This window comes from Lytechinus variegatus, chromosome 1, assembly GCF_018143015.1.
Source record: "Lytechinus variegatus isolate NC3 chromosome 1, Lvar_3.0, whole genome shotgun sequence".
NCBI classification, from domain to species: Eukaryota; Metazoa; Echinodermata; class Echinoidea; order Temnopleuroida; family Toxopneustidae; genus Lytechinus; species Lytechinus variegatus.
In genome coordinates this window covers 68,866,007-68,893,567 of record NC_054740.1, presented here as the reverse complement: position 1 = coordinate 68,893,567, position 27,561 = coordinate 68,866,007, and the positions used below count along the sequence as shown (strand labels likewise).

General features: G+C 35.2%; 1 protein-coding gene across 4 annotated transcripts in view; it reads right to left on the bottom strand.

The window, feature by feature from the left end:
* Positions 1–933: 933 nt before the first annotated feature.
* LOC121421093 (protein PHTF1-like) overlaps positions 934–27,561 on the bottom strand; it is a 35,484-nt gene continuing 8,856 nt past the window's right edge. For 3 of the 4 annotated variants that reach the window (XM_041615721.1, XM_041615730.1, XM_041615711.1), the window contains exons 5-20: positions 27,335–27,431; positions 25,701–25,812; positions 25,373–25,497; positions 24,442–24,933; positions 23,731–23,906; positions 22,656–22,900; positions 22,117–22,381; positions 21,110–21,278; positions 19,364–19,559; positions 18,552–18,683; positions 18,206–18,292; positions 16,680–16,835; positions 15,937–16,032; positions 13,613–13,630; positions 6,471–6,596; positions 934–5,297 (exon numbers count right to left, since the gene is read on the bottom strand). In XM_041615721.1, the coding sequence (XP_041471655.1) occupies positions 5,277–5,297; positions 6,471–6,596; positions 13,613–13,630; positions 15,937–16,032; positions 16,680–16,835; positions 18,206–18,292; positions 18,552–18,683; positions 19,364–19,559; positions 21,110–21,278; positions 22,117–22,381; positions 22,656–22,900; positions 23,731–23,906; positions 24,442–24,933; positions 25,373–25,497; positions 25,701–25,812; positions 27,335–27,431 (2,513 nt within the window). In that variant the 3' untranslated portion in view covers positions 934–5,276. The remainder of the gene's footprint in view (positions 5,298–6,470; positions 6,597–13,612; positions 13,631–15,936; positions 16,033–16,679; positions 16,836–18,205; positions 18,293–18,551; positions 18,684–19,363; positions 19,560–21,109; positions 21,279–22,116; positions 22,382–22,655; positions 22,901–23,730; positions 23,907–24,441; positions 24,934–25,372; positions 25,498–25,700; positions 25,813–27,334; positions 27,432–27,561) is intronic. The other variant, XM_041615736.1, reaches the window with a different exon arrangement.

Here is a 27,561-nt window from a genome sequence, read left to right as displayed (position 1 = left end):
GCTCATTTGCATACAGACCAGGATGTACATATAACTATTTTGTGAAATTAAAGGTATTTGCTAACATTGATTTGACTTTAAAAGAATTTGAGCTGCGAGGTCCCATTTGTCACGTGCACCTTTGATATGTTACAAAAATGAAGCCCAGAAAAAAATCGCAACCGAAAATCATTATTAAGTGCTTCCGAAAAAAAGTGAAATATCAAGTGACTGGAAATACCATCTTAATGTCATCCATACACTTATGTGTTATATTATTATTGGCACGATAGAAATAACACACAACCATCAATTATAACATATCGAAAGGATTTCTTTCGATTTTTTGTTGTTTTAGAGTTTTTAGGTTGACAGAAAGGCATTCATGTACATATTTCACCTCTCCTTTGATATTTTTTTTTAATTACATGTACAACGTTAGCATATGCCTTTAAGCGAAACTTTTAATGGAATGACTTTATTTTACATCCTATTTTGATCCTTTCAAGCTGTCTCTGGAATACTTTAATTGATGGAATGGTTGCAGAAATAACAATTAAGAATATAAACCATGAGTAACACACATCTTCGCTAAAACTCCATCTGTATAGCAGGTAAGTATACTATGGATCTATCAACAAATACTCTTAAGGGATTGTGTCATTACACACTGACAAACGGCAATTCATGGCATGTACAATATGCCTCATTTTAATAGCTACCATCACATATGGTACATAAAAGCAAAGTGCAACCCATACCTTGGAAACGATACCACTATCATGATTATATATATTCATATCTAGTTTTTAAAATATTTTTAATGAACTGTGTTATAGGACGATCAGTGCTTCTTTGACAAGAGCTCAACAAACGTTTTGCAACTCTAAGTCTAGCAAATAATTACAATTGCTGAAAGAAAGGAAATTATGGGAAAATGGGAAATATTGGTCATTGTTACTGAATGTTTTAATCAATAAATTAAATGGAATATAAATTATTTGGTTAAAATTTGCTCTTGTGGAATAAAATGCTATTATTATACATACATTCACGGTCATTAACTAATTAAATAATAATCATCAAACAAGTACACATTTTAGATTTAGCAGCATCAACAATCAATTATAAAAAATCAGTACAAACAAATGCTCTACATCCAGTTTGCAACAAGTAGGATGATATTGCACTTCTATTCCTTATATATATACATATATTCAAAATTGTCTACATATTCGCATTGCTTACACAGATATCATACAGTGCATCCTAGAAAAAAAAGACAGAATTATTAATGGTTTATCATAACTTGATCATAAATATAATAGACAAATGACCTATCATTGAAAATGTGAAAATGTTAGTCTCCTCTTTCATCTGATAAGTCAGACGATTACTCATTCACACATGAGCAAGTAGAATATATTGAGGTTAAATTATGATAAATCATTTTTAATTATCGGTTGAGTTTATTCTGGGACACACTGTAAAATAGCTTTGGAATGAAATTCACTGTGCAAAGCAAAAAAAAACCTTGCAACTATTTATATGCTACCATGAAAGAATATTGTGATAAGTTGCATGTATTTCGAGGACAGAAATGGATACTAAATGAAGATTTTACGTTAGTTGAAGCTTCTTGTACTAAAGAGAATGATGCCAAGATCACAGTATTTTGTGAAGTAATTCAATATAGATTCTACAGCTCTTTCTTAATTTCAAATCACCTTTAAATTTTGCAAACCTGTGTGACAGATGGGGAAAGAATTATATTGAGACTCCATGAGGATGTACAAGTACATATAAAAGGGGGAAGCTATTTTTCATTTTCAAAATGAAAAAAAAAATGAAGAAAAGTGAGAAGGGGCTTCTCCCAATCAGTATATAGGTCTTATGAAGAACACTTAACATGAAAATTTGATTGCAAAAACATGCAATTTTTGAAAATGACCAGATTTTATATTTCTAATGCATGAAACTCAATCATTAAGGTGTCATTTTGTTTAAAGTATGTGTAGACAATGATTTAACCAATGATGTAATAATATGGAATGACTGATTGAATCCAACGACTGGGGTAATAATATATCTGAAAAGCGATTTGACATGTCGTTCCAATGTATTAAGCACTATATAAAATGCGGATTATTACATGTAATTCATGTATTATCATTTATTAATAAAAAATCACACCTTTTGAAGGCACAGTGTCTATCGCTCTGATTTTTCCCCTTGACAACACTACATAGACAGACAGGCTTCCTTTAAGAATGACTTTGGTCTAGACTAGTCTTTGGGCAGTGGCAAGAAATATTAAATTATGAACTGTAATATACTGGTTTACTTATCATTATTATAAGAAATTACAAAATTGTTTTTTTCAAAATAACACATTAACCAAGTTCTCATCGCCTTGTTATCAATCAATGAACTCCAAAGAACAGGAAACAGATATGACAACCCCACTCATACCATGATTTGGGAAGAGATGAAAAGGGGGGGGGGGGGAAGGAAGGAAAGATGGCTCGGATTTAAGAATAAGCTATGCCCCAATTATTAAAACATATAAAACTCATATTTGGGTCATCCCTCTCCTGTCAAAATGCCATGGAAACAATATCTATTGCTATTGGTACATGTATGTCAGATATGCCTGCACAAGCTTAAATGTTGCGTGCAATATTCAGAACATTTTCAAAAGAACACCTATGCATAACCCTTTCCTTGGGGGTAACTATGTTATTCAGTTTATTTTACAAATAATCAAATAAGTTTAAATAAAGAAAATTAAGAATAAATGCAATCAGGAGAACAGTGTTTCCCCAATTTCAAAAGGATAATTAAGCAACTAGTCACCGTTGGTGAAGGTGATGGGCAAACTATCACTTTTGAGGCAAGCTGTATGTAGTTCGCATCGACAAGATAGCGAGTACATTCAGCAATCCACAGGAAAATGTGATAAAGTACTATGCCTTAAAAAATGAAATACACATTATAGCTATTCACTGTATGAAAACTGCTATTGAAAGATTTATATTAAAAAAATGGATGGGGTGACGGGAGGAAATGTACTAACATACTTTTCTTTGAAATATCAAAATTATAGTACTTTGTAATTAATACTGAAGTCTTGACTAGAAACATTCCCTACTATCAGTTGAGCCAACGTCATCAACTAACTTGAAATATAACATAACAATCTACGGCATGAAAATATAAAACGAAGTTATTCAGAACTGGTGGCGAGTGAATAAAATGATGCATAGATGACATCTCTTGATAGCTTAGAAACATGGATATCGCAATTATAGAATACTAGTACTAAGAACATGATTTCACAATTCTTACACATGTATCTGTCAATTTCAACATAATTCATTATAAACTTAATCTTGATCAAATTATTTTTTCTGTTCTATTTCTAGACTAGAAAGTAGATATACTAAAAAACTTTTTTTTAAAGATTGTGCCTCACTTAAAAACATTTGGTGGTGTTGAATTAAAACATTTAGAATGAATAACAAATATTAAAGCATACCAGTATGCTATGGAGCATAATTAAAACAGCAAACAGAAACTATCGCATACAAACCAAATTAAAATCTACAATGCTGTGAATAAATATACTCTATTTTGGTCAAGATAACAATATTAATGGCTGGAATATTTCTTCTCACAAGTCACAAAAGCACCACGGCAAATAATATATCATAGATCTACAAAACATTAAGAATGGAAAAACTGGTATAAGTCAAGAATTTTGAATATGGGAACCAGGGATGTGGTCAACGCCAGCCTCCAGGCCACATTTTGTTGGCCTCGGCCCGAGTCAAGGTGTTCTCTAGTGGCCTCATGATGCGGAACTGCCGGCCTCAACTACATCCCTAATGGGGAATATCAAGTGCTTTTCAATGTGGAATGCAGTCAAACTTAAATCTTGAGTTTATACTCTACAAAACACGAAGTGAATATTGTCAATATCTCGGTCCTCATTGCACCCTCTACAATTCACACGCTCTTGTGATGCCCTCTGTCATGTTAATCTGGAATGCATAAATCATAAAATGTACAAGTATATATAAAAATAACTTGGGAATGCTATGAGCTCATTGGTAGAGCAACCCCCTCATGAACAGGAGTGGGTGGGCTCGATCTCAGTCAGAGTTATACCAACTTAAAGAATGGGACCTTCTGCCTTCTTGTCAGGCACTTGACTTTTAAGAAAGGAAACAGGTAATAACGTTATGTTATACAGGGCCAACTAGAAAATAAGCAATAGCTGAAGTGGTTACCCCAGGTACACAATTAGTACAGTATTTAATACTAATAACTCCCTTGTTTGACTGTACAAAGAATTTAAGATGGGACTTGAAATCAGATATTGAATTCCACTTTCCTGGTTAAGTATGTCAATGACATCATGCATTTACATTAAATAAGTTTAGGAGATATAGAATAATACCATCTTAATTATTAAGCACTAAATATTTGGCTTATGATTTTTAAGGAATGAGGTAATAAAGATTTCAGTCATGAAATTGATTAAAACTACTACAAAGCATCATGTAGCTCAGAGCAATCATTAATGGTAAACAAAATATTTCTGGCGTTTTTCAAAGAATTGCAAAGCTTTCACAAAGATTACTCTCAACAGTACTTTTATAAATAAAACATTTCAGTGATCACAGTGCAGGATTTAGTCTAGACTACATGACCTCGCCCTCTTGGTTATAGTCCAGGTATTGTTGGTTCAAAACCTAGACAAGTTTCCAGTCGATTTAGCAGGACTAATTGCTTGCATATCCAGATTCTCACACTAATTCATTGTTGGGTAAGTGATTATATTTTCAAATCACCTTTTAAGCAGAAGAAAATGGGCAGCACAAGCACACAATTTGAAACTAAAGCATAGACTCTCACAACTTAGGTGAAAACAACCATGGCAAACATTAGGGCCCAATGGCATAAAAATTTTGCTAGTTTTTTTCTACAGCAAAAAAAATCACAAAACTGCATAAAATGCCAGAGTTCCTTCCGGCAAATCTTAATATAAGACAAAAACTCTGGCAATTTAACTTTGGTTTTGCCATAGCTCCAGTACCACGGTCATAATTCTCAAAACTCTGGGTACGCTGTTTCAAGATGGCTGCCCTATTGCATGCCATTTACATGTAGAATACAACTGACGTCAGACGGGAGAGAGTCTTCAGAGATCGAACGAAAGAGAACCATTGCTCATACAGCTCTCTTTCCATCAAACTGCCTAGTCACAGTAAAATATGACATCTGCTTGACATTCAGGCCTTGATTTTCCACAACTACAAGCAAAAGAAAAGAAAATTATGATTGGATAAAATGACAAAACATCACAATTTACAAATCAATACCTTTTAAAACTTCAAATGACTATAAAATTGAGTAAAAGAAATAAATCAGTTGTCTCAAGATGGAACAAACGTTGGAGAGCCCACTGGCAACATTTGATCCGTTGTAAGATAACTCATTATTTCTTTTACTCAATCCATCACCACAATGAACCTCTTTCACATCAACTATCAAATTGTTCAGAAGTTATTAAATCTTACAATAATCACACAAATAATTGTCTCACAGTATCATCAGAAATATAAGGTCTAGAGTGCCCAGATCTTCTTAACATAAATTTGATTTAAAGTGACTGGTTAACATTGGTTTGACTTTTAAAAAATCTGAGCTAGAAGGTCACACTTGTCACCTGTGTCTGTGATATGTTACAAAAATGAAGCCCAGAAAAAATTGCGTTCAAAAATGATTATTTAGTGCTTCAAAAATTGAAATATAAAGTGACCGGAAACACCATCTTAATTTCATCCCATACACTTATGTCTACTATTTAGCCGTCTATAAGACGCCTATTTACAAAATCGGGGTTTGCCTTGTAGTTTTAGCTTTTCATTCACAATAATGGTTGTTTTCAGGGTTTATTAGTTCCAATACATGCACTTGTACACATGTTTCATCTTGGTTTGAGAATTTTTTAAATCGGCTGGTCACAAAGTTAAACAATACCTTTAATTTAACAGAGTATCATAACACAAGCATTATCTATTGTAAAAAAAAAATCATCAAAATAAGATCGGAATCATAATCAGCCTTTCATATTGAAAATTTGATTCATTAGTAAAAAAAGTGATTACATAACCTAAGTGTATGCAGATGAGTGAGACGATGTCACGCACTTCTTGTTCCTCAAATTTTAATTATTATTTGAAATACAAAAATATTTAAAGGATTATATGATAAAGACAGTCCCCTTGCCCATAAAGTCAAAACAACGATTTTATACCATGATATTCCACGCAAAGACAGAAATAACGAAAGCAAAATAAAAATTGAAACCATGATATTCCATTTTAGGAAGAAATATAAAAGCAAAATTAAAATTGGAATTTCATGTAATAAAGTCAGAGAAAAAATCTTATCATTCGGATAAAAAACATTATCAAACTTACCTTTAGCTTGAATCCAAGAAGTTCTGTAAGAACCCCAGAGAAGGCAGATAGGACCAGAACCCTGGTGATATTGTAGAGGACTGGATTCATAGATAGACCAGACAGCTTGAACGGTGTCTCTACCTCCTGATGGATGCAATGTCAGGCAATTTATACCATGTCAGATGACAGGTGAGGTAAGGTAGTGGAATGGAATGAAAACAGAAAACAAACAGGAAGTGAACAGGTGCTAGATGAACACACTATATCAATGCCTTCATGAGGAATGTTTGAAGCGAAAGGTGCATAGTGGCTGTGCATTCTACTTAAACTTGCTACAATTTTGGATAAAAGTGAACATGATTACGATGATAATATGACCTCAAAAATATACCACACCATGTTTATTGAAAACTAACAATGTCGTACAGCTAAATGACTTATATTGGAAAACTAATAGTGTAAAGAGGGTAAATGATTACATAATATTGGCTAGCCTTGAGGGGAACATATATTATATTGCCCACAACAAAATCATATTGGCCGAAGTCTTTGACGAGGGAAACATGGATCTTTTAAGGGCAATATATTTTATGTTCCCCGCTAGAAAAGTCAATGTTTTCATTACTATCCAAATCAGACATGTACAGCAAAAATCATGAAAATTTAGATATTGTCATATTTTGTTATGTTGAGCAGAGAGGGCCTCTGAATTTAAAAACATCGTGACGCAATTGAATTGTGGCATCCCTGGCCTTAGGAAGCAGTACCCAGCGTGGCCTCTTGATTAACATTATCATGTATTTGCTACGCGGTTCACTAGGACGCAGAATACCCGGATGTTAACTCGGTCTCATTGCCAGCTACATTTCCATGCATTTTCTCATTGACTTTAATTAACACTGATTCAGCCCCCCCTCGACATTTTTTGCGATAAATCAGCCGCTCGATATTTTTTGACGTCGCTCGCTGACTTTTTACCTTTTACCAAGTCTCGCGCAACTTTTGAGACCAAAATTGTGACCCCCGGGGTACGCGATACCTAAATTACGCAACATTTTGTAAGTGCATGCAAAACCAAAATTACCGGGTATTCATCAATTAATTTTATCTTGTTTATGGTCAAAATAAAGTCCCCGACAATTTCCATTGAAAAAACAGTAAAAAAACAAAGAAATACATACGAAATTTAGAAAATAATAGAATACAAAAGAAAACTAATATTTTTTGAAAAAATAAATTTGATCAGATGCCTATCTAGAGTATGTGAAACAAAAATTAGCATTTTAGGGGCATTACTTTATTAATTAGAGCAAACTTATGATTTTACGCATAAATTAGCACAATTAATGAGCAATGAGATTTTTCGCAGAATTTGATATTATAGTTTTGTAGATAATGCCATGGGTAACGCGCATGCCAATTTTCGTCGCCATCACGCGATCCACGGCTGAGATCATAAGGGGTGGCTATTGCAGTCCCCCCCCCGTCTTCTTAGGCGTCGAAATAGCCCAGTCTATTCAGGATTAAAGTTTGTTGTAATAAAAGCAGAAAAATTAGGCAAAAATATTGAAGAAGTGATATCCATCACAGAAAAAATATAATTTTCAATTCGTGATGTCATATGCGAGCAGCTCCCTTATCATGCACAGAAATATAAAATTAGAAAAGTTCAATAAAATACAATGAAATCAATAATGTTTGAATGGAACATGATGAATAAGACTCATTTTCTTATATGAACCGTGTTTGATTTATAAAACTTTCTCCCATAGTATTCTCTAATATATATTATCTTATCAAAATCAAATATTGTTAGAGAAGACTTCCCTGCTAATACTATAACAAAATTCTCTGATTTTTCCCTGAAGTTTAAAAATACCCTAATTATCTAAACCCATTCCCAGTTTCGTATGCTTTCTAAGTTGTTGCAGTGAATTACATTTATTTTCAGTATAAAAATAATAATGTTATACTAATTAGTATCACCATAATCAGTCATTCGATGGATGTTGTTTTGACAAGCATCAAAATATAAAAAAAGTCTGACTACCATGCTTTCGATCTTTGGGCTGATCAAAATTCCCTGATTTGAGGTATTTCTAATGAAATTCCATGATATTTCCCTGACTGGAAAAAAGTAAAACAATTTTCCCTGATGGGCTGGGAACCCTGAAATGATAGCCATTGAACATAGATAAACGATTACATACATGGAGTCGGTGATTTTGGAATCTGTGAATTAACTTCCCTGGATATTTCACACAATCCTTCCTTTTATTTTACTTTTCCTCTCCTCTTATCAAATTTAGTACTTTATGATGTTGATTGTTGATATCTAAATTCTTTTATAATAAAACACTGACTAATCCATGCTGATGTGAAATTGAGGTATTGATGTCTATGCACCATGTTACTATCTAAATTAAAAGAATAACAGGCTTTTTAGCATTTATGCTTAACACATACAGCCCAAGAATTCATAATGGCTAAAAATGCATGTATATATTTTTAGAACAAATGAGTGCATTGATGCATGCTCCTGAAAATCTTTATACATGTAGGTTTCTCTTGTATGGAAGAGAAACCTATGAAAGCATCGTGGTGTAGCGGTTCTGACTCTCGCCTTGTAATCAGAGGGTTGTGTGTTCCAATCCAACCGCGGCCTAGCGTCCTTTAGCAAGACATCAATCCACACTTTGCCACTCTCCACCCAGGTGCTACATGTAAATGGGTATCTGGTAGGATGCGAAAGCCTATGTACATAAAATGTGTGCGGGCATGGCAGGATCCGGTGACCGGGGTAATAAAGTGCTTAGAGACACAGTGTGATAAGCGCTATATATGTTTTACTAATATTATTATCATTACTGTATGCTTATAACATGTACTTTCAACGGATGAGAATATAATGATCACTTTAGCAATAACTATTTTCTCATTAAATTCTGCCAATTCTGAGTAAAGTCATTTTTTAAAACTTATGCTGGTTATGAAGAAATGTAAATGACATTCAACATGGTGCTGTCAATGGTCAAAAGATAAGCAAAATTATCAATATGAAATGTCTTTTAAAGCTAATCAAAAATTCATGTACAATAACAAATGCAAATGAAACTAATGCTACAGTGAAACAATCCATGTGCTTATGCTGCCCTAATTTGCCAAAAGGAAGCAAGTGACAAGAATTACATTTCCAGCATAAAAGCAAAATTGAATTATATCAATGCAATGCCATGAAGTTTTGCTTCTCTCATTTTGAGGGTTTATCAACAAAAGGCCTCAACTAAAAAAAAAAAAAAAAAAATAAACAGGTGTTTGAATGACAGCAGAAAAAAATAAAGAAAAATATTGGTGAAGGTTTGATAAAAATCCATTTAAGAATAAGAGAGTTATGATTGTTTATAAAGATTTGAGTTGTCACGTACGCAAGCAGCTGCCCCATATTTCATGTAAAATAAATTCCATAAATTTCCAACTTTTAATGTTTCAAAATGACTGAAAAAAATTGACTTTTTTATAGAGGAAAATTTGAAATGAGGCATCTGATGATATAATAAATGCATAACTTGATTTGTTCTCTATTTTCTGAGAAAATCAAGGGATTTTATGGAATCTCCTTCACATGATAAATGGGTGAGATGCTTGCACATTATGTCGCAAAATCAAACTTAAAGGGGAATGAAACCTTTGGAACAAATAGGCTTGTGTAGAAACAGAAAAATCAAAGAATGAGAACAAAGAAAGTTTGAGAAAAAACGGACAAATAATGAGAAAGTTATGAGCATTTGTATATTGCAATCACTAATGCTATGGAGATCCTCCCATTGGCAATGCGACAAGGATGTGTGATGTCACTGATGAACAACTTTCCCTTTGGTGGACTATAAAATACCCTCAAAATGTCTCTTTTTGCTTTTTCTTACAATGATACAAACTCTTTATCCATTATGTATTCTTAAAAAATATGTATTACATGCCCTCATGTAGAAAGAACACATGATCTATGGATAGATGTGATAAAAGAGGCAATTCAAGTGAAATATATACTAAAGTAATGGGGAGAGTTGTTCATCAGTGACATCACACATCTTTGTCACATTGCCAGTTTGCTATCTCCATAGCAATAGTGATCGCAATATTCAAATTCTCATAACTTTCTCATTATTTGTCCGATTTTTCTCAAACTTTTGTTGATCTGTTTCTTTTATTTTTCTGTTTTCACACAAGCTATCTTGTTCCAATGGTTTCATTCTCCTTTAAAAAAAAATCTTTCATGGATTTTTGCCAAATCTTCACCAATGTGTTTATCTTGTTTTTCTGCCTTTATTAAACCCAACTTCACGCCAGAGTGAACTTCCCCTTTAATAGCATGAGTGTGCATGCATAAAAAATTACATGAGAGGACTATATATACGTATTGAAAAGATGTAACTATCAATAAATCAAAATTAGTTCCTATATATGGGCAATTCCATGGAAAATGTTCACTTTAGAGAAAAAATGAAGTTTCAGATTTCACTCAAGCAGTCAAATTTTCTTAAAAAGTAATCTATAAAGTCTCAATTTCCAATAGAAAAATCGCAATATTGATAAAATTTTGTAGTTTTTTCCATCATCAAAAAATAGAATAGTATATTGCAAAATGTAAAAAATGTGGCTATTTTTTATTATAAACAATTCATCTTTCCTGTCTCTACTAAAAGCAAACAAGGTCCTAGAGGTCTCTTTTAACTTTTGAATAGTTTATTAATGTTTAAATCAACAGAAAATAATCGTTAAATTTTATGCCATTCATCAATTTGACAGAAATCTGTCTTCAGATTTGTGTGATTTCTTTACCATTATCAGTGTCATGTCCGTTACGTTTTTCACTTAAACTTTTCACAGCTTGCAGGAAATTTATCTAAAGGTACTGCAGATTCAGATTCTATGTTAGAATTAAACTCCCTACCATGTGTAGCAATCATTTTTCCCTTACCACTTCTCATTTTCATAAAAATGGCGTAACGGACATGACAATTCGCGTAACGGACATGACGCCTTATATATGGCAAATGGCAGCATTTACAAAAACAAAATATTAGGCTCAGTGTCACAGACTGAGGTTAGTCTCAATTGTTTGAGGATAGCTGAATGTAATATTTCCTAGAATCTGCATGTCATTCAAGCTATTTTTAGAAGTTGGTGAATGATGAAAGTTCAGCTCTTGTTCTGGTAGATTTTTCTGAGAATTAACGGTATGCCACATAATACTAGGATAAGATGCAGCTAGATCTGGCAACATACTCAGATCACAATCTGCATCATTCGTGTTTGAACAAACATTTGATTATCTTAGGTTCTTGCACTGACAGTTTGGAGCATGATAAAACTCCAATTTGTGATCATTGATGATATTACTTCAAAGTATCTGACTTTCACCAACCTCTACATGTACTTCTTCAGTGATGGCATGGGATCACATTTAAAAGCAAGTTTGTATTCGGATATCTGTGTTTCATGATGTAGCTCTATGAATCCATGAATCTACAGTGGCACTTCTTTGCAGTATCACAAAGCAAAGGGGCTTTGGAAAGAATGTGGCGTGATCAATAAATTATGTCATATCATAGTATTTTGGTCAGCCATAATGACGATTTGAATGATGTATCTTCAATTGTACACAAGCTGCGTGGACAATACAACAACATTACAGCCACATTTGTCAGCAAGCAAGATTGTAAGATTTAGAACAAGTATCCAAGATTTGATGAAAGGATGATTATTCTCAGGATGATAGTTATTTTGAATGATAAAAAATCTCAGAAGCTATTTACAAACATTCCGATTACCTTTCAACTCATACATAATTGATAATGAAAGACCGGTTTCCAGGTACTGCTATTAAATTTTAATGCCATTTTTGTAAACTTAAAACTGACATTAATACTAGTACATGTTCTTTATCATACAATACATTCCAAAATATGTTCTTCTTGGATTTATACAGGTCTGGTAAATTTTGTTTTCTTCTCACAAAAAATGAGATTTTGGTCTTCTCAGTGTCGTAGTGGTATGATAAACATTGTATTCAATATAAAATTATCGCTTAGGCTATAGCTATTAATTTAATGATACCTGCTAATAATATCTACATATCTTTCTTTAGAGTGTTAGTAAAGGTACTTTACTGTTACATAATTACATTCATTATTCATATTTCTTTCATTTTCAAACTCAGAAGTGCTGATGAAGTTCACTTCGTAAGGGTGTCATGTCCGTTACGCTAGTATATTATCAAATATTAGGGCATAAATAAAAAATAATCTTTTCTATCAACTTTTTCTCCTTTAATTAGGTGTGGTGGATGGTAGTAACTGGAAAATACTCATTAACTGTTGTTATTCGGTGTAAAATAAATTTTTCTAAATATTTTTTTTTGTTTTATAAATATTGTACAAAAAGACCCCCTCTCAAATTGCAAAATTATAGGAGATATTACAGATTACCAGTTATGATATGTGTCTCTAACCTCTAGCCTTAACATGTAAACAATTAGACTTGTACCATATCTTGTAATAAAATAATTATATTCGCTTACAAAAAGTGGACGAAACTGTCATGTCCGTTACGCTTCGTGTGTCATGTCCGTTACGCTACATTTTGAGCTAGGAATACAGAATGCACTGCAAAACTGTTGTTAAACACCATTTTATGGATAAAGCATGATCTTAAGGTTAAATTAACACCAACATCAGGTGCATGCAATCTAAGAATTCACAGGAATTTTGATAAGCAATAGGAGGTAAAAATGCTTCGTCCATTTCGTGTCATGTCCGTTACGCTCACAAAGAGTGCAATTTCTCCGCAACTGTTCAATGTAACGAGTTGAAATTTTATATGTATGTAACTGATGCTTAAATGTGTCTGATAAGCTTAGTAACAATTATCAAAATACTGCTAATTCTACTGTATAAACCTTTGAATTACAAAAATTTGTCTGAACGTCATGTCCGTTACGCTGGAATTGACCATATGTTTACCCTTTCTTCCATTTGTTAAAAAAGGGCAGTGTAACATTGGATTATGCAATGTGAGCACACCCATTGTAATGAGTGACTACAAATAAACATATATATAAACTATTTGTGAAGTTGATAATTTTTACTTTAAACGTATACCTTTGACGAATCCAGATCCTGAAAATGTAATATTAAGATCAAATTTCTTGGATTGGCTGATGAAGTTGTAACCCTCTAATACAGTATATAACTATTATACATGGATCACTGAAAACAAAAAAAATACTACATTCACATAGCACTTTGTATTTCTGTATATGTACAGCAATGGAAGCTAGGACAAATATATTTTCATGCAATATAAGTAAAAAAAAGAAGCTTATATTTAATTTACTGTTTAAGAAACATTATAAATGCATTTTTTATACATACTTCAGTGAAAAATTACCCAAATCAATTGGTCATTTAACATTATCATACTTAGAGCTACATTTTACAAATGTGTATTCCTTTTTTTTTCTTTTAGTGCAATGACTGGAAAATTAATAATTTACATGTATCTATAAATAAGTTCATAAGTTAAGCAGACATTCAGAGCTGCCAACCTTGTGCAATAAAAACAAGTGGAATGCCTCTGGCCGTCTCACCTGCATCACGCGGTTCAATATAGCAGCAGTGCTGACTTTGAATACTACTCTAACTCGCACAAGATGTTCAGTGATACATGGTTACTCTTATGTCCACTTTTTATGAACGAGACCAATAAACTTACAGAGATATGATGGTTATTCAACAAAAAACCTCAACATGGCCAAAGTTCATTGACCTTACATGACCTTTGACCTTGATCATGTGACCTGAAACTTGCACAGGATGTTCAGTGATACTTGATTACTCTTATGTACAAGTTTCATGAATCAGATCCATAAACTTTCAAAGTTTTGATGGTAATTCAACAGATACACCCAATTCGGCCAAAGTTCATTGACCTTTGACCTTGGTCATGTGACCTGAAACGCGCACAGGATGTTCAGTGATATTTGATTACTCATATGTCCAAGTTTAGTGAACTAGACTAATAAACTTTCAAAGTTATGATGGTAATTCAACAGATACCCCCGATTCGGCCAAAGTTCATTGACCCTAAATGACCTTTGACCTTAATCATGAGACCTGAAACTTGCACAAAATATTCAGTGATGCTTGATTACTATTATGTCCAAGTTTCATGAATCAGATCCATAAACTTGACCTTTGACCTTGGTCATGTGACCTGAAACGCGCACAGGATGTTCAGTGATAATTGATTACTCATATGTCCAAGTTTAATGAACTAGACTAATAAACTTTCAAAGTTATGATGGTAATTCAACAGATACCCCCGATTCGGCCAAAGTTCATTGACCCTAAATGACCTTTGACCTTGGTCATGTGACGTGAAACTCATGCAGGATGTTCAGTGATACTTGATTAACCTTATGTGTAAGTTTCATGAACTAGGTCCATATATTTTCTAAGTTATGATGACATTTCAAAAACTTAACCTCATGTTAAGATTTCGATGTTGATTCCTCCAACATGGTCTAAGTTCATTGACCCTAAATGACCTTTGACCTTGGTCATGTGACATGAAACTTTAATAGGATGTTCAGTAATACTTGATTAACCTTATGGCCAAGTTTCATGAACTAGGTCCATATACTTTCTAAGTTATGATGTCATTTCAAAAACTTAACCTCAGGTTAAGATTTGATGTTGACGCCGCCGCCGGCCGTCGGAAAAGCGGCGCCTATAGTCTCACTCTGCTTCGCAGGTGAGACAAAAAAGGGAATCATAAAGGTAAAAAAGAGAAATTTCCAAAGAAAGAAAAGGAATTTTTCACTATCTGGCCCCATTGCATAAAAGTTACTGTTATGGAAACTTTGCCATCCAGTCGTAACTACCATGGTAATGTTGATCATCAACCAATCAAAATCAAGGATTCCAGAAAAGTTACCATTGGATGGCAAAGTTACCATAATGGTTACTTTTATACAACAGGGCCCAGACCTTCGAACCTCTAGGAAGGAGAAACTGTATCCTGCGATACCCCAAACTGTATTTTGAAATATTGACAACCCAAATGACCTTCGACCTCTGGTCTAGTTACCTGAAATAACATTGCTCCAATTACCTATACTTGTGTGAACAAAAACGGTTATAATATTTTTCTACAAATGAAAATTTTAACTCAAAAAGAAAAAAATATAATGCCATGATTTGATAGCCAGAACATAAAAATTATGCCGAAAATGGAAAGCCATAATTTGGTTGCAAAAATGTAATAATGGCAAAAATTCATGGTTGGTAGCAATCATATTGAAAGGATTAGGATAACTTTATCGATATCTGCTTATCTTATATGAGCAGATAACAACATTTCTCAGGAGTTTTGCGGTCTGGCCTATCTCCCAAGAAATGGTTCTAGGATTATCATTGCTTACCTTTAATAGCTTTGAAGCAAGACTAAGTACATTGTTGGCAAGCATCAAGTTATCTTTCTTCTGAGGTTTCCTCTCCATATTTAAGTACAGGTTGATCTAAATTATAAACATACAGAGATAACAATATAAAACAAATAAACAGACAACTTGAACAAAAATCAATAATTCACTATAACAAGTTTCCTTTTTTTGTATTTCCTCAGATCTAAAAATATAGAGTTCAAAGGAGAAAGCTGTAAACGAACAACTTTCAAATAAATACCTTTTTTATAAACAAGCCATGCAATCTGTGATACTGCCAGCAGGCTAAATTACCCAACATCCCCCACAATTATTTTCAATCCCATTTCCTGTTAGGCTTATAAGCCATGGCATTTTCAAAGCAAACTGCGAGTAGGAGAATTTACACTTTCTGTTGCCCTTCATGAATAGGTATTTGTGTAGGTAACTCACCCTATTGGTGCAAGAAATACAACTTAATAGTGCAACATTTTCATCTTTTGTGAAATTGCAGGAAAGGCAAGCATTAGCAAGATGAATCTCTAAACCAACATGCCCAATGAATTTACAGCCAACAAATAGCAAAAGATGCTGCCAAGGTTTTCAAATTTAAAGTATCATATTTGGCGATAGTATAGACGGTTCCCCGGAATTGCACAATAATAAGTTGGTGCTTGAATAAGTTTATGGTAATGGAGAATGTCTTGACTATTGGTTCTCCAGTATAGAAGTTACTTTCTCACCTGCTCTGTCAGTAAGACAGAAGTATTCCTGAATTTCTTGTTGATGTCTGAACCGAGTGTGATGAAACGCAGGAGGAATGGGCTGAGACAGAACGTCCAGGCAACCACCTCCCAGTTGTACAGCTCGCCCAAGAAGCTCACACTCCGCTGAAGGAGCTGTAAAAAAAAATTATCAATACATACTATTGTATAAGATATTTAACCCCAAAATGACTGGGCATAACCGACGATATATATCTCTGCTCCTGTGCAGGCATCACACGCAGCAAGCCCATTATTCCCCCCATAAGAACCTGACAAACACAACTGACCTAGCAGCATCTTACTAATGCAAATTATTGGAATGGGCTTGGTTTTAATACTTCATAATCTGGTTACTTATTAGGGACTTGAGACACAAAAGTACATATCTAAAAACCTGCAAATTTATCATTATTATTACCCCGATCATCGGATTCAATCAGTCATTGGCACACATAATTTATGCACATTCTCCACTCCCTGGAGAGAATTCCCAGTAGTCTCCATTGAGACCCAGGCAATACTGTCTAGACACACAATACTATTGAGCTTACTGACATATTGTATATTGCATTCCTCCTTGTTTACAGATATGAGCCATTTTACATGATGTACATTTCTTGATTATAATACATGTTCATTTCACCCAGTTTGTGATGTCACACATATTTTGAGTGAGTATTTCAAATTGATTGTATTTCCTGTGTAATGTGCAAGCAGCTGTAGAACATACATGTATGACCCCCCCTCCCCTCTCTCTTTCTAACTCTTGCTTTCTCAAAACCAGTTACAACCAGTTAAAGGCAATACTAAACTTTTGAGTCCTTAAAACATCATAGAATGGAAGAGATAAAGAGTTGTAGTTTAGAAATGGACTGTACTTGACTTAAAGTTTCAAAAACCTAAAAACTGTAAGTACAATGTCCAGGTTGCACTAAGAAAACATCCATCGCATTGCAACTACATCTGCAAGTAAGTTTATGTGTGGGTTGTATAGAAGTCAGCGATACTGTACTAGGATATGCAATGTGTCTGCATATTCAGATTCACTAACAGTAACATTTTATGAATGTGAGGAAACTTGTCTGTTTGAATTTTGCTCTTGGGGAGATCATATTCCAGAAATTTTTTTTCCAACTTTTCTAAAGCAGTTCATACTAACTTTGTATTGGTTTCAATTTTTTTTTAGTTGATATGAAGCTATTAACCTACATTTCTCATCATAAATTAGATTTTTTTTTAAATAAATTGTCTTTTCGCAAGGTGAATATGTCTTCAACTTATTCATTCCCTCTTTGTTTCCTTTCCCCTGAACCTATTTTCTTCTACTTCCTTTCAAAAGATTTAAGCACTAAGCACTTTGTTTGAAAATAAATTGTGTTGTAGTAGCTGAAAATGTAACAAGTTCACAAGCTTAAATTCTAGCCTTTCGCAGGATGGTGATACAGCTACAATCGAGTGCTTATTCATGATATTGGGTTATAACTCTGAGAGCATATGCTTACCTCTGTACACAATATAGACACCAACATGAGAGTCAGGAGACACGCAGAAGATACTATGACATTCACTGATCGCTGAGGTCCCCGTTTCTAAGACAGAGTGAGAAAGATAAGAATTATATATATATAATACAAAATGAAAGTGAGTCTCTTGGTCATTGTAACAAATTACTTCTGTTCCTCCCTTGATAGGATTCTTTATATAATATCAGAACATTTGGCATCATGCTTTTTTGTACTGGGTTTTTCCAGGTTGTTTAACTCCCATTTACATTTATATTTGCATTTATATTCATGTTACATATTATTGTACACCAAATAAACAATGTTAGCACAAAGAATAACTTACCTTGAGGAAGGATCTAAGAGAGAGCCATGCCTTGATGTTACTAACCCTATCTAACCTAAAGTGAGGAAGGGATGATTTTCTTGATCTACGAGCAGACGTCAGGTGGGAGAAATACTTGGCAAAGAGACAGCGCTGAGAGGAAAAAAGGAAGGACAATCAGAAACTGAGATACTGAGACCATAAGCACAAATTGGAATCTGTGCCAAGGATAGTAATTTTTTTTTACTTTACTCTATGTCAAAGAACTAAAATAACTCAAGATAGTGGGTGTTCCATAATGTTGTTTATGAACAACTTTAAGCATGACTGGAACATGTTCTTAGGGAGAACTTTATAGAGAAATATCATGTATCACAAGAAAGGGTCACAAGTCATGCATAATTTACAAACAGTTTATGAAAAACAGAATTGAATGATTTTGCCCCCCCCCCCACCACCTACCTCAAACCAACTCTTTCAATGGGGTGGGGTGTTCTCGGTCTATCAGAAATATGCAAAAATTAGCAAAAGTGGTTTGGTCCTGTGTGTATGGGGGGGGGGTGCATTGTAAGATAGGAAACTGGGGACTGTTTCATGAAAGTTGTCAGCACTAACAAGTTGTCTTTCTCCAACAGTTAGCGTAGTAACAGTAAGAGGCCAGTGCTTCTCAGCCAATCAAAAGCAAGGATTTCACTAAAATTCAATGCCGACAACTTTCATGAAACACCCACCTGGCCAGCTTTTAGTAGTTGAGGACCTTGAGGTGGTGCCAGATAAGTCTGCTGGTCAGTATTTGCTTTAAAGGTCAATCATAATGAGAACATCATTGTTACCTGCTTGTATGTTCTTTCTGCTACGGCTAGGAGGAAGAAGAAGAGTGAGCTCAGATAGAACCTTTCAAACGATGTCAGCACCATGACGACGATACTAGCCCAGTGCATGTGGTTCAACGTATCTACTGCCATCATGGGAAGTTGAGGCGAGATCCATGCAAGCTGACTCTCATCTTGGTGGTGGGTTATGTGAATCCTAGGATTAAAAAAAACAAGAAGTCATGAAGGAAGTCAAGAATATATCAGGTAATTTCTCTGCCCTCCCCTTTTATTACAAATAGAGTACCAAAGTGTGACGTCATCAAGTTTCCCTTTCTGCATGTAAGCATTTTTGATACCATATTTTGGTAGAGCATGATGAAAAACCCCCACAACCCAAATTTGGTAGGAATCATTCCACGGGGCCCCAAGATATGACCTCATGAATACATGTTTAGTCCCATTGAAGTCAATGTATCATTGGCCTGGTTCTAAATGTTAGGAACCACTCCAATAATACATTTATTTCAACTATGTTTTCATGAGGTCATATATAAGGCCCCAATGGACCAATTCCCACTAAATTTTTGTAGCGGGAGTTTTTCATCATGCTCTCCCAAAATATGGTATCAAAAACGCTGAAATGCAAAAAAAAGTTTTAGTGACATCATCACTTCAGTACTCTATAATAAAATCTTCATTTATCAACCCATTATCTAGGGAAGGTTACTGTGTTGTAGATGAATGGGTAACTCTCTGGACTATGAACCATGAAGTCAATGGTTCAAATCCCACCGCAGCAATCGCATATTTGGGGAATTTGCCACTCTCCATCCAGGTTTAGTAAAAGCGCAATTGGTAGGAAGAAATTTTTCAAAGGCTTGAGTAACCAATCAACTGAATCAAGGTAGCCATGCTAAACCCTAAAAAGACTGGGGGGACTGATTCAGCCCCCCCCCTCGACATTTTTTGCAAGAAGTCCGCCGCGCGAAATTTTTTGACCGCGTCGCTCGCTGACTTTTTACTTTCAAGTCTCGCGCAACTTTTGAGACCAAAATTGTGACCTCCGGGGATGCGGTTCCGAAATACTTTTTGTACGTGCATGCAGACCCAAAATTACTCAAAAACGTGAATTTGTGTACAAATCCAATGCAAATAGTGTTTTTAGCCAAAATTCATAAATGTATCATTATTTTTCCTATTACTGCTTAAAATCAATTAATTTTATCTTTTTTATGGTCAAAATAAAGTCCCTGACAATTTCCACTGAAAAAACAAAAAGTCAGAAAACAAAGAATTACATAAGCTATTTAGAAAACAATAGAATACATAAGAAAATAAATGTGATGTTGAATTTTTTAAAAATAAATTTGATCAGATTCCTTTCTAGAGTATGTGAAACAAAAATTAGCATTTCAGGGGCATTATTTTATTAATTAGAGCAAACTATGATTTTACGCATAAATTAGCATAATTAATGAGACATGAGATTTTTTGCAGAATTTGATGTTATAGTATTGTAGATAATGCCACGGGTAACGCGTGTGCCAATTTTCGTCGCGATCGCGCCATCGACGGTTGGGATCATAAGGGGGGGGCTGAATCAGCCCCCCCCCCCGTCTTCTTAGGCATCGAAATAGCCCAGTCTATTTAGGGTTAAAGCCAGGTTAACAGTTTATATAAGAGGTTACTCTGGGTAAATATGAGGTTATAGCAATCCATGTATCAACCCCAATGAAAGTACGAGAATGCAGTGAGTGATCTTACCTGTATGTAAATGGTATAACGGCAAGAATGAATGAACACAGGAATCCAAGCTTGATATATTCAGTGCTTGCTTGTATGGAATGGACCTTGGTATTGATTGCACAGCTGATCTGAAGAACAGTCATGTCTGTCTTCTTACACACATTGTCTTCAAAGATACGCACACGAACTGCAGAGAATAAGAGAAAAAAAGTGTGGGAGAAAAAGATAGAGAGAAAGAGAGGGGTGTCAAAATGCAATATCAATGAAATTGAGGTCTCTCAATGAACTTTAAAAGGTCTTGTCTAAACTTTCCATGATCTTTGAGCAATCTCTCAAAACATTTGCAGAGATCATTGAAATTTTCAGGAGAGATCCTTGAAAGAGTAGTGACAGATTTGTGAAAGTCCCTGGAAAGAAAACTGAAATTTGTTGCATAAATGATCTTTTTAAAACCATGGAGTACTATTGAATGACCACTGAAAAATAAAAAGTGGGACTAGTCTAAATTCAACAAGATATTAAAGTATCAATAAATATTTTAGTTTTATTTCAGGGTGTTTTCAAAGCCATTCAACAGAGATCACAAATTTCAGTGATCTGAGTGACAGCTACAAGTTTAAGACCTTGCCAATTTTCTGTCTTCAGTGATCTTCTATGCATCTCAGTTTCAAGACATTGAAATTTCTTCACGCAACTATAGATTAACATAAAAAATGTAAATGGGCAGAAATTCACCTCACAACTTAATGCAAATTGAAATTTGATATTGACTGTCATGACAAGTAGTAGTACTGCATAGGAGATGATCAGGAAAAATATATCATAAATATAAGGGGAAATTAACCTTCTAACCTAAATTTGATTTGATGTTTACTGCCATAATATAGTTGCAGGTACATCATCACTGAGCTAATTTGTATTTGGGGTCAAGTTTGGCTATATTTAAGGAAATAAACCTTTCAAAAGAGAATGCATGCAACATTTAAAGGGTGACTGTAGCTATCTTTACAGGCACTACTCCATACCTTTATTGATTCCACTGCTTGAGATACTACTAGAACTGACTGCACTATGGATCAGCTTGAAGGGATCCTCAAAGTGAAGTGATGCTCCAGACCCTTTTCCCTCTGCCTCCTTCTCCTCCTCCTCTCCTTCGTCTGAGGTGGAGGAGCCAGTATCGGATGAGTTAGCAGAGTCGCTGCTGAAGCTGGAGCCTTCAGCTCCTGTCTCCTCCCAACTACCCTCATCAAAGTCAGAATCCGTGGGACGGGATATCGGCTGAAAGTATTGCTGTTAAAAAAACAAGATTTAAATTTCATTAAGAGAGGCTTGTCATCATCACCATCATCATCGTCATCATCATCACTGTCACCACCACCACCATCATCATCATCATCATCATCATCATCATCACCACCATCACCACCATCATCATCATCATCATCATCATCATCACCACCACCATCACCACCATCATCATCATCACCACAACCACCATCATAAACATAACAATCATCTCAAATTTTAAAGGAAAGGTCATCTTAATCAAATAGTTTTTTCTTACCTCGCTTTCCATCCTCAGATCTGGCGACGTATCCCCTTCCGAATCCTGTGACCCATCAGGCTTTCTAACCCTTGACCTTCGACCCTTCCTAGCACCAGCTCTCCCCCTGGCATGGGGCAGGGGATCTTCCTCAACGGTCAGACTGATTGGGTTACTGTCTGAAGGTGTACCCTCACTGTCTGACATGTGCTGTAGGATCTCCTGAGGGCTCTCCTCTTCAACTGGCGAGAACTTTCTTGCATTTTCTAGAAACAAATACCGTACCAAAACAAATACAAGCAAGATGATGTTTGAAGGTGTGCATGGTGGTACGGATAATTGTGTATAATCAGGGAAGCAGGTAGTACAGGTAAATGCCAGTAACTTTGACTAAAGTAAAATCTAATAGACTATTGGGACCACAAAACTCTATTTGACTTCTGAGAAATTCTACTTGCAATAAATACATAAAAAATATAACCTGTGTTTTGTATATTCAAGTCTAAAAAATTGCTTTAACTATGCCAACTTTTAGACCAGATAAATGCTACACATATACATGTACATGCATCATATTACAGAAAGGTTGACTTATGCGAGTTTTTTCATAAGCAATAAGATTTACTCTTTAAGATTCTTAAAGTGATTATACAGCCTTTGCATTCTGTACAATATTTTACTGCATTTTCTCCAAAATTTTAATTTCATCATCGCGTTTACTTATCGCATTAAGTTGAAATGACAGGCTGCGCAGTGCAGAGGTACATGTATGACATTATAAGCTTCCAATAACGCAATCAATATCATTCTTCTGAGCACAACTCAGTGTCTGAGTTTGATTCAGCGGCCTTTTACAAACTCTCAACACTAACACCAAGACAAGACAGACACTTCTGTCCAGAGTCAGCCCAGACTGAGAACAGACATGAGACACAAAATCAGTGTCTCCAGACATGTCTCCATATACCCATCACTGCCCATAGGGCAGCTCCCCCAAAGAGCAAATCTCCTCAGAGAACTTCTCACCATTAATTGACAACTCCTTCAATTGACAACACTTGCAAAGGAGTTTGTCCTAGAACCTTTAACAGCTTACCTAGTATTGAAACTCTTGTCAATCTATTCTTCCTAGATTCTCTCAGATCTCTAGAAGAGAGGCATGACCTGGGAGCCTTGCTTAATGGACTGGTGCTAGGCTTCTGCATCAGGCTCTTGGGAGAGGTGGATTCTTTCTGTTTCCTCCTGCTGTATGCTTCTGTCGTGTGAGTTTGTCTGAAATAAGAAAGTGACATTGAAACACACAGTTGAATATTTGGATGCATTTTTTTATAAAGTGAGAACACTATTCCTATATATGTATGCCTGGATTTTTACAGCACTCATTTTATTCCAGTCAAGCCCCCCCCCACGTCCCATTCAATATGATCATGCTTTCCATAGCACAGGAGGCAACCCAAACCAAAAGGAATCCTACTAAAAGAGCACTAAGCTTCTTTCATTGTAGCTTTCCCACATTCCCCTGTACTTTGTCTAGGACAAAATGTGAGGATATGTAATAAAAAGTTGCTTGCTGGATGCATGCAGGAAAGACGCAACTAGGACTTCGAGAAACTGTACTCAAAATAAAGTCGGAAGAAAACTGAAGGGCGAACAAATGGGCATTAGAAGTCATTGGTAACAATACTAGAATGGTCAGCGAACAGACTTCTTAAGTAAAAGATAACGCTATATGCTGAATGATATTAATATCAGCAACTTACATTCAAATACTTTTCATTCACTACAGTCATCAATCAGCACTACTTACCTATGAGATGCCTTGATGATACTCTCCAGTTCTCGATCCAACATGGACGTTGGGGATTCCCCCGATTCACTGGCCAGGCTTTCCACAGACAATAGATTCCCAGCCACCTCCATTTCACTCACAGGGGTGTTGAGCAGGGTGAAATCCTCATCAGCGCGCCCAGATATCTCCTCCCCACCCTCCAATGGTACATACTTGGTATGACCATCCTTGTCCTCCTTCTCTGCGTTTTCCTCATTCTGCAAAACTTCGCCACTCAATTTCTTCCCCTTCCCAACGACAATAGCCTTACCGTTTGCCGGGAGGCTTTCTCCACTGTCTGAGTTGGGTGAAGGACTGTTGTCTGTAGACCCGTGCACAGTTTTTATTGTTGGTTTTCTTTTAGGTGAAGTTGGCTTTACTCTGTCACGGCTTTCCCTTGTCTTTTTGGGTGATGTTCGGTTGATTGCTGTTTTGCTACTGCTACCCTTTGCACTCTGTGAACGATGCAAGCTATTAGTTCATGATAAGAAAATAAAGAGTACCGGTATGTCATTACTTTAAAAAAAAATATAATATTCCTGACAGAAGTATTTGAATTGTGTACATATAGTTATAACCATATTTTATTACTTAAAATATAATATAGAAATCAGAAATTGATATCTCCCAAAATTTCATTTTTCCTAAATGATCGTGAGACCATCTTTTAAGATCTTTGGTCTGATGCGGTCGGGGCTTGAACTCCAGACCTTCCAATTGTGAGGCGGATGCTAACAACTAAGCTATCTAATGAAAGGCTATAATATACCAATAACGTTTTTTTTTCTAACACAAAATTCATGGAATGAATTTACACATTTACAGATGAAACTTAATCACAACTAACAAAATTTTGATCACTATACAGCAAGAAAGATAGATAATTATATTCATTGGTGTATTCGCTTACTTTCTTCGAGATGATCTTCTTAACAATGACTTTGTTTTGGCATTTGTAGAGACAACCTGAGTATATGTTGTTCCCAGAACCAGCATCAGTAGAATAGGACCAATGACTTCAAACACATAGATGGCCTGAATAACAGAAAAATAGAAATACATGGATTACCAGACATCCAAATTTCCTAACATGCTTTAAAAACTATGCGTGATGTGATTAGTGAGCATTGCCCTTTAATCTCTCTAATATATTCCAATTTATTGCGTAGAAGCCATTGTCATTATTAATTACAACTACTATCTTTCATTAAGCTTTAAATAAACATCATGCACTATACCTGCTGCTCTGTGCTTGGTTGAAAAACATAGAAGATAGCGACACACACAAGTTGTAGAAAGTACAGGACTAGCGTTGAATAAAATGTGCTTGCTGATAGCTGCTGCCTCCACCTGTGTGATATGAAAGACAAACGAACATGTACCTAATTAGTAATACATCAAGCAATTCCTGTAGAATTTGGGGTGAAAATAGTAGTCTGGCTTTTAAGACTATTCACTGCAAACAGGAGGGTCAGTTAAAATCTATGAAAAAGGGAACAATAACAAATCTAGAATGCTACTTTAATCCATAAAAATGTGTTGACTAATACTGACACTAAAAATGTGTAAATCAAGCAGGACTACCTACAATTCTATGTCTGCAAAATGGTATCCTTAAAATGACAAGTGGAGTGCATTTGGCGGTCTCACCTGCATCACGTGATACAATATAGCAGCAGTGCTGACTTTGAAAACTACTGTAACTCGCACAAGATGTTCAGTGATACTTGGTTACTCTTATTTCTACATTTTATGAACTAGACCAATACACTAAAGAGATATGATGGTAATTCAACAAATATCCCAACTTAAAAGTTCATTGACCTTACATGACCTTTGACCTTGATCATGTAACCTGAAACTCGCACAGGATGTTCAATGATACTTGATTACTCTTATGTCCAAGTTTTATGAGTCAGATCCACAAATTTTCAAAGTTATGATGGTAATTCAACAGATACCCCCATCATGGCCAAAGTTCATTGACCTTTGACCTTGGCCATGTGACCTAAAATGCGCACAGGATGTTCAGTGATACTTGATTACTATTTCGTTCAAGTTTCATGAATCAGGTCAATAAAAATTCAAAGTTATGATGGTAATTCAACATACCCCCAATTCGGCCAAAGTTCATTGGCCCTAAATGACCTTTGACCTTGGTCATGTGACGTGACACTCATGCAGGATGTTCAGTGATACTTGATTAACCTTATATCCAAGTTTCATGAACGAGGTCCATATTTTTTTAAAGTTATGATGACATTTCAAAAACTTGACCTTAGGTTAAGATTTTGATGTTGATTCCCCCAACATGGTCCAAGTCCATTGACCCTAAGTGACCTTTGACCTTGGTCATGTGACATGAAACTCGGGTAGGATGTTCAGTAATACTTGATTAACCTTATGGCAAAGTTTCATGAACTAGGTCCATATATTTTCTAAGTTATGCTGTCATTTCAAAAACTTAACCTTCGGTTAAGATTTGGTGTTGACGCCACCTCCGTCGGAAAAGCAGCGCCTATAGTCTCACTCTGCTATGCAGGTGAGACAAAAATTCAGTTAAAAAAAAGAGAATTAATACTAGGGACAATTTATTCTCAAGAGTCTGAAACTTCATTGAGCAAGTATTACGTATATTCCTATATTACATACATGTATTAACATTCTTAGATGAGTCTCAGGCTAATTATGATAAAAGAGACTGTCCAAGTTCTATTTTATGTATGCAACATGAGAAGAAAATATTTGGAGGCTTGGGGCTAATTCACCCACCAAAATGCCCCTAAGAGCCCTAGAAAAATATTTAAAACTTTTTTGCCTACTATGCATGGATCCCCAGAAAATAAAAAAAACATGTCACTATCAATCTTACCATGTGAAGTAAAATGGAAAGAAGAACACACGGAGAAGGCCCTTCCACGTTGTGGCAAGCCAGGCATGTTCTGGTTTGGCTTTGGTAAAGGTTGAACCTATTGAGGAAATATTACAAATTGTTAGCAATACTGTACTCCATCATACACACCAACATTGAAGTGGATAAAGAAATATATTGGTGAAGATTTTGTGAAAATCTATCAATGATTATGGATTATCAGAGTT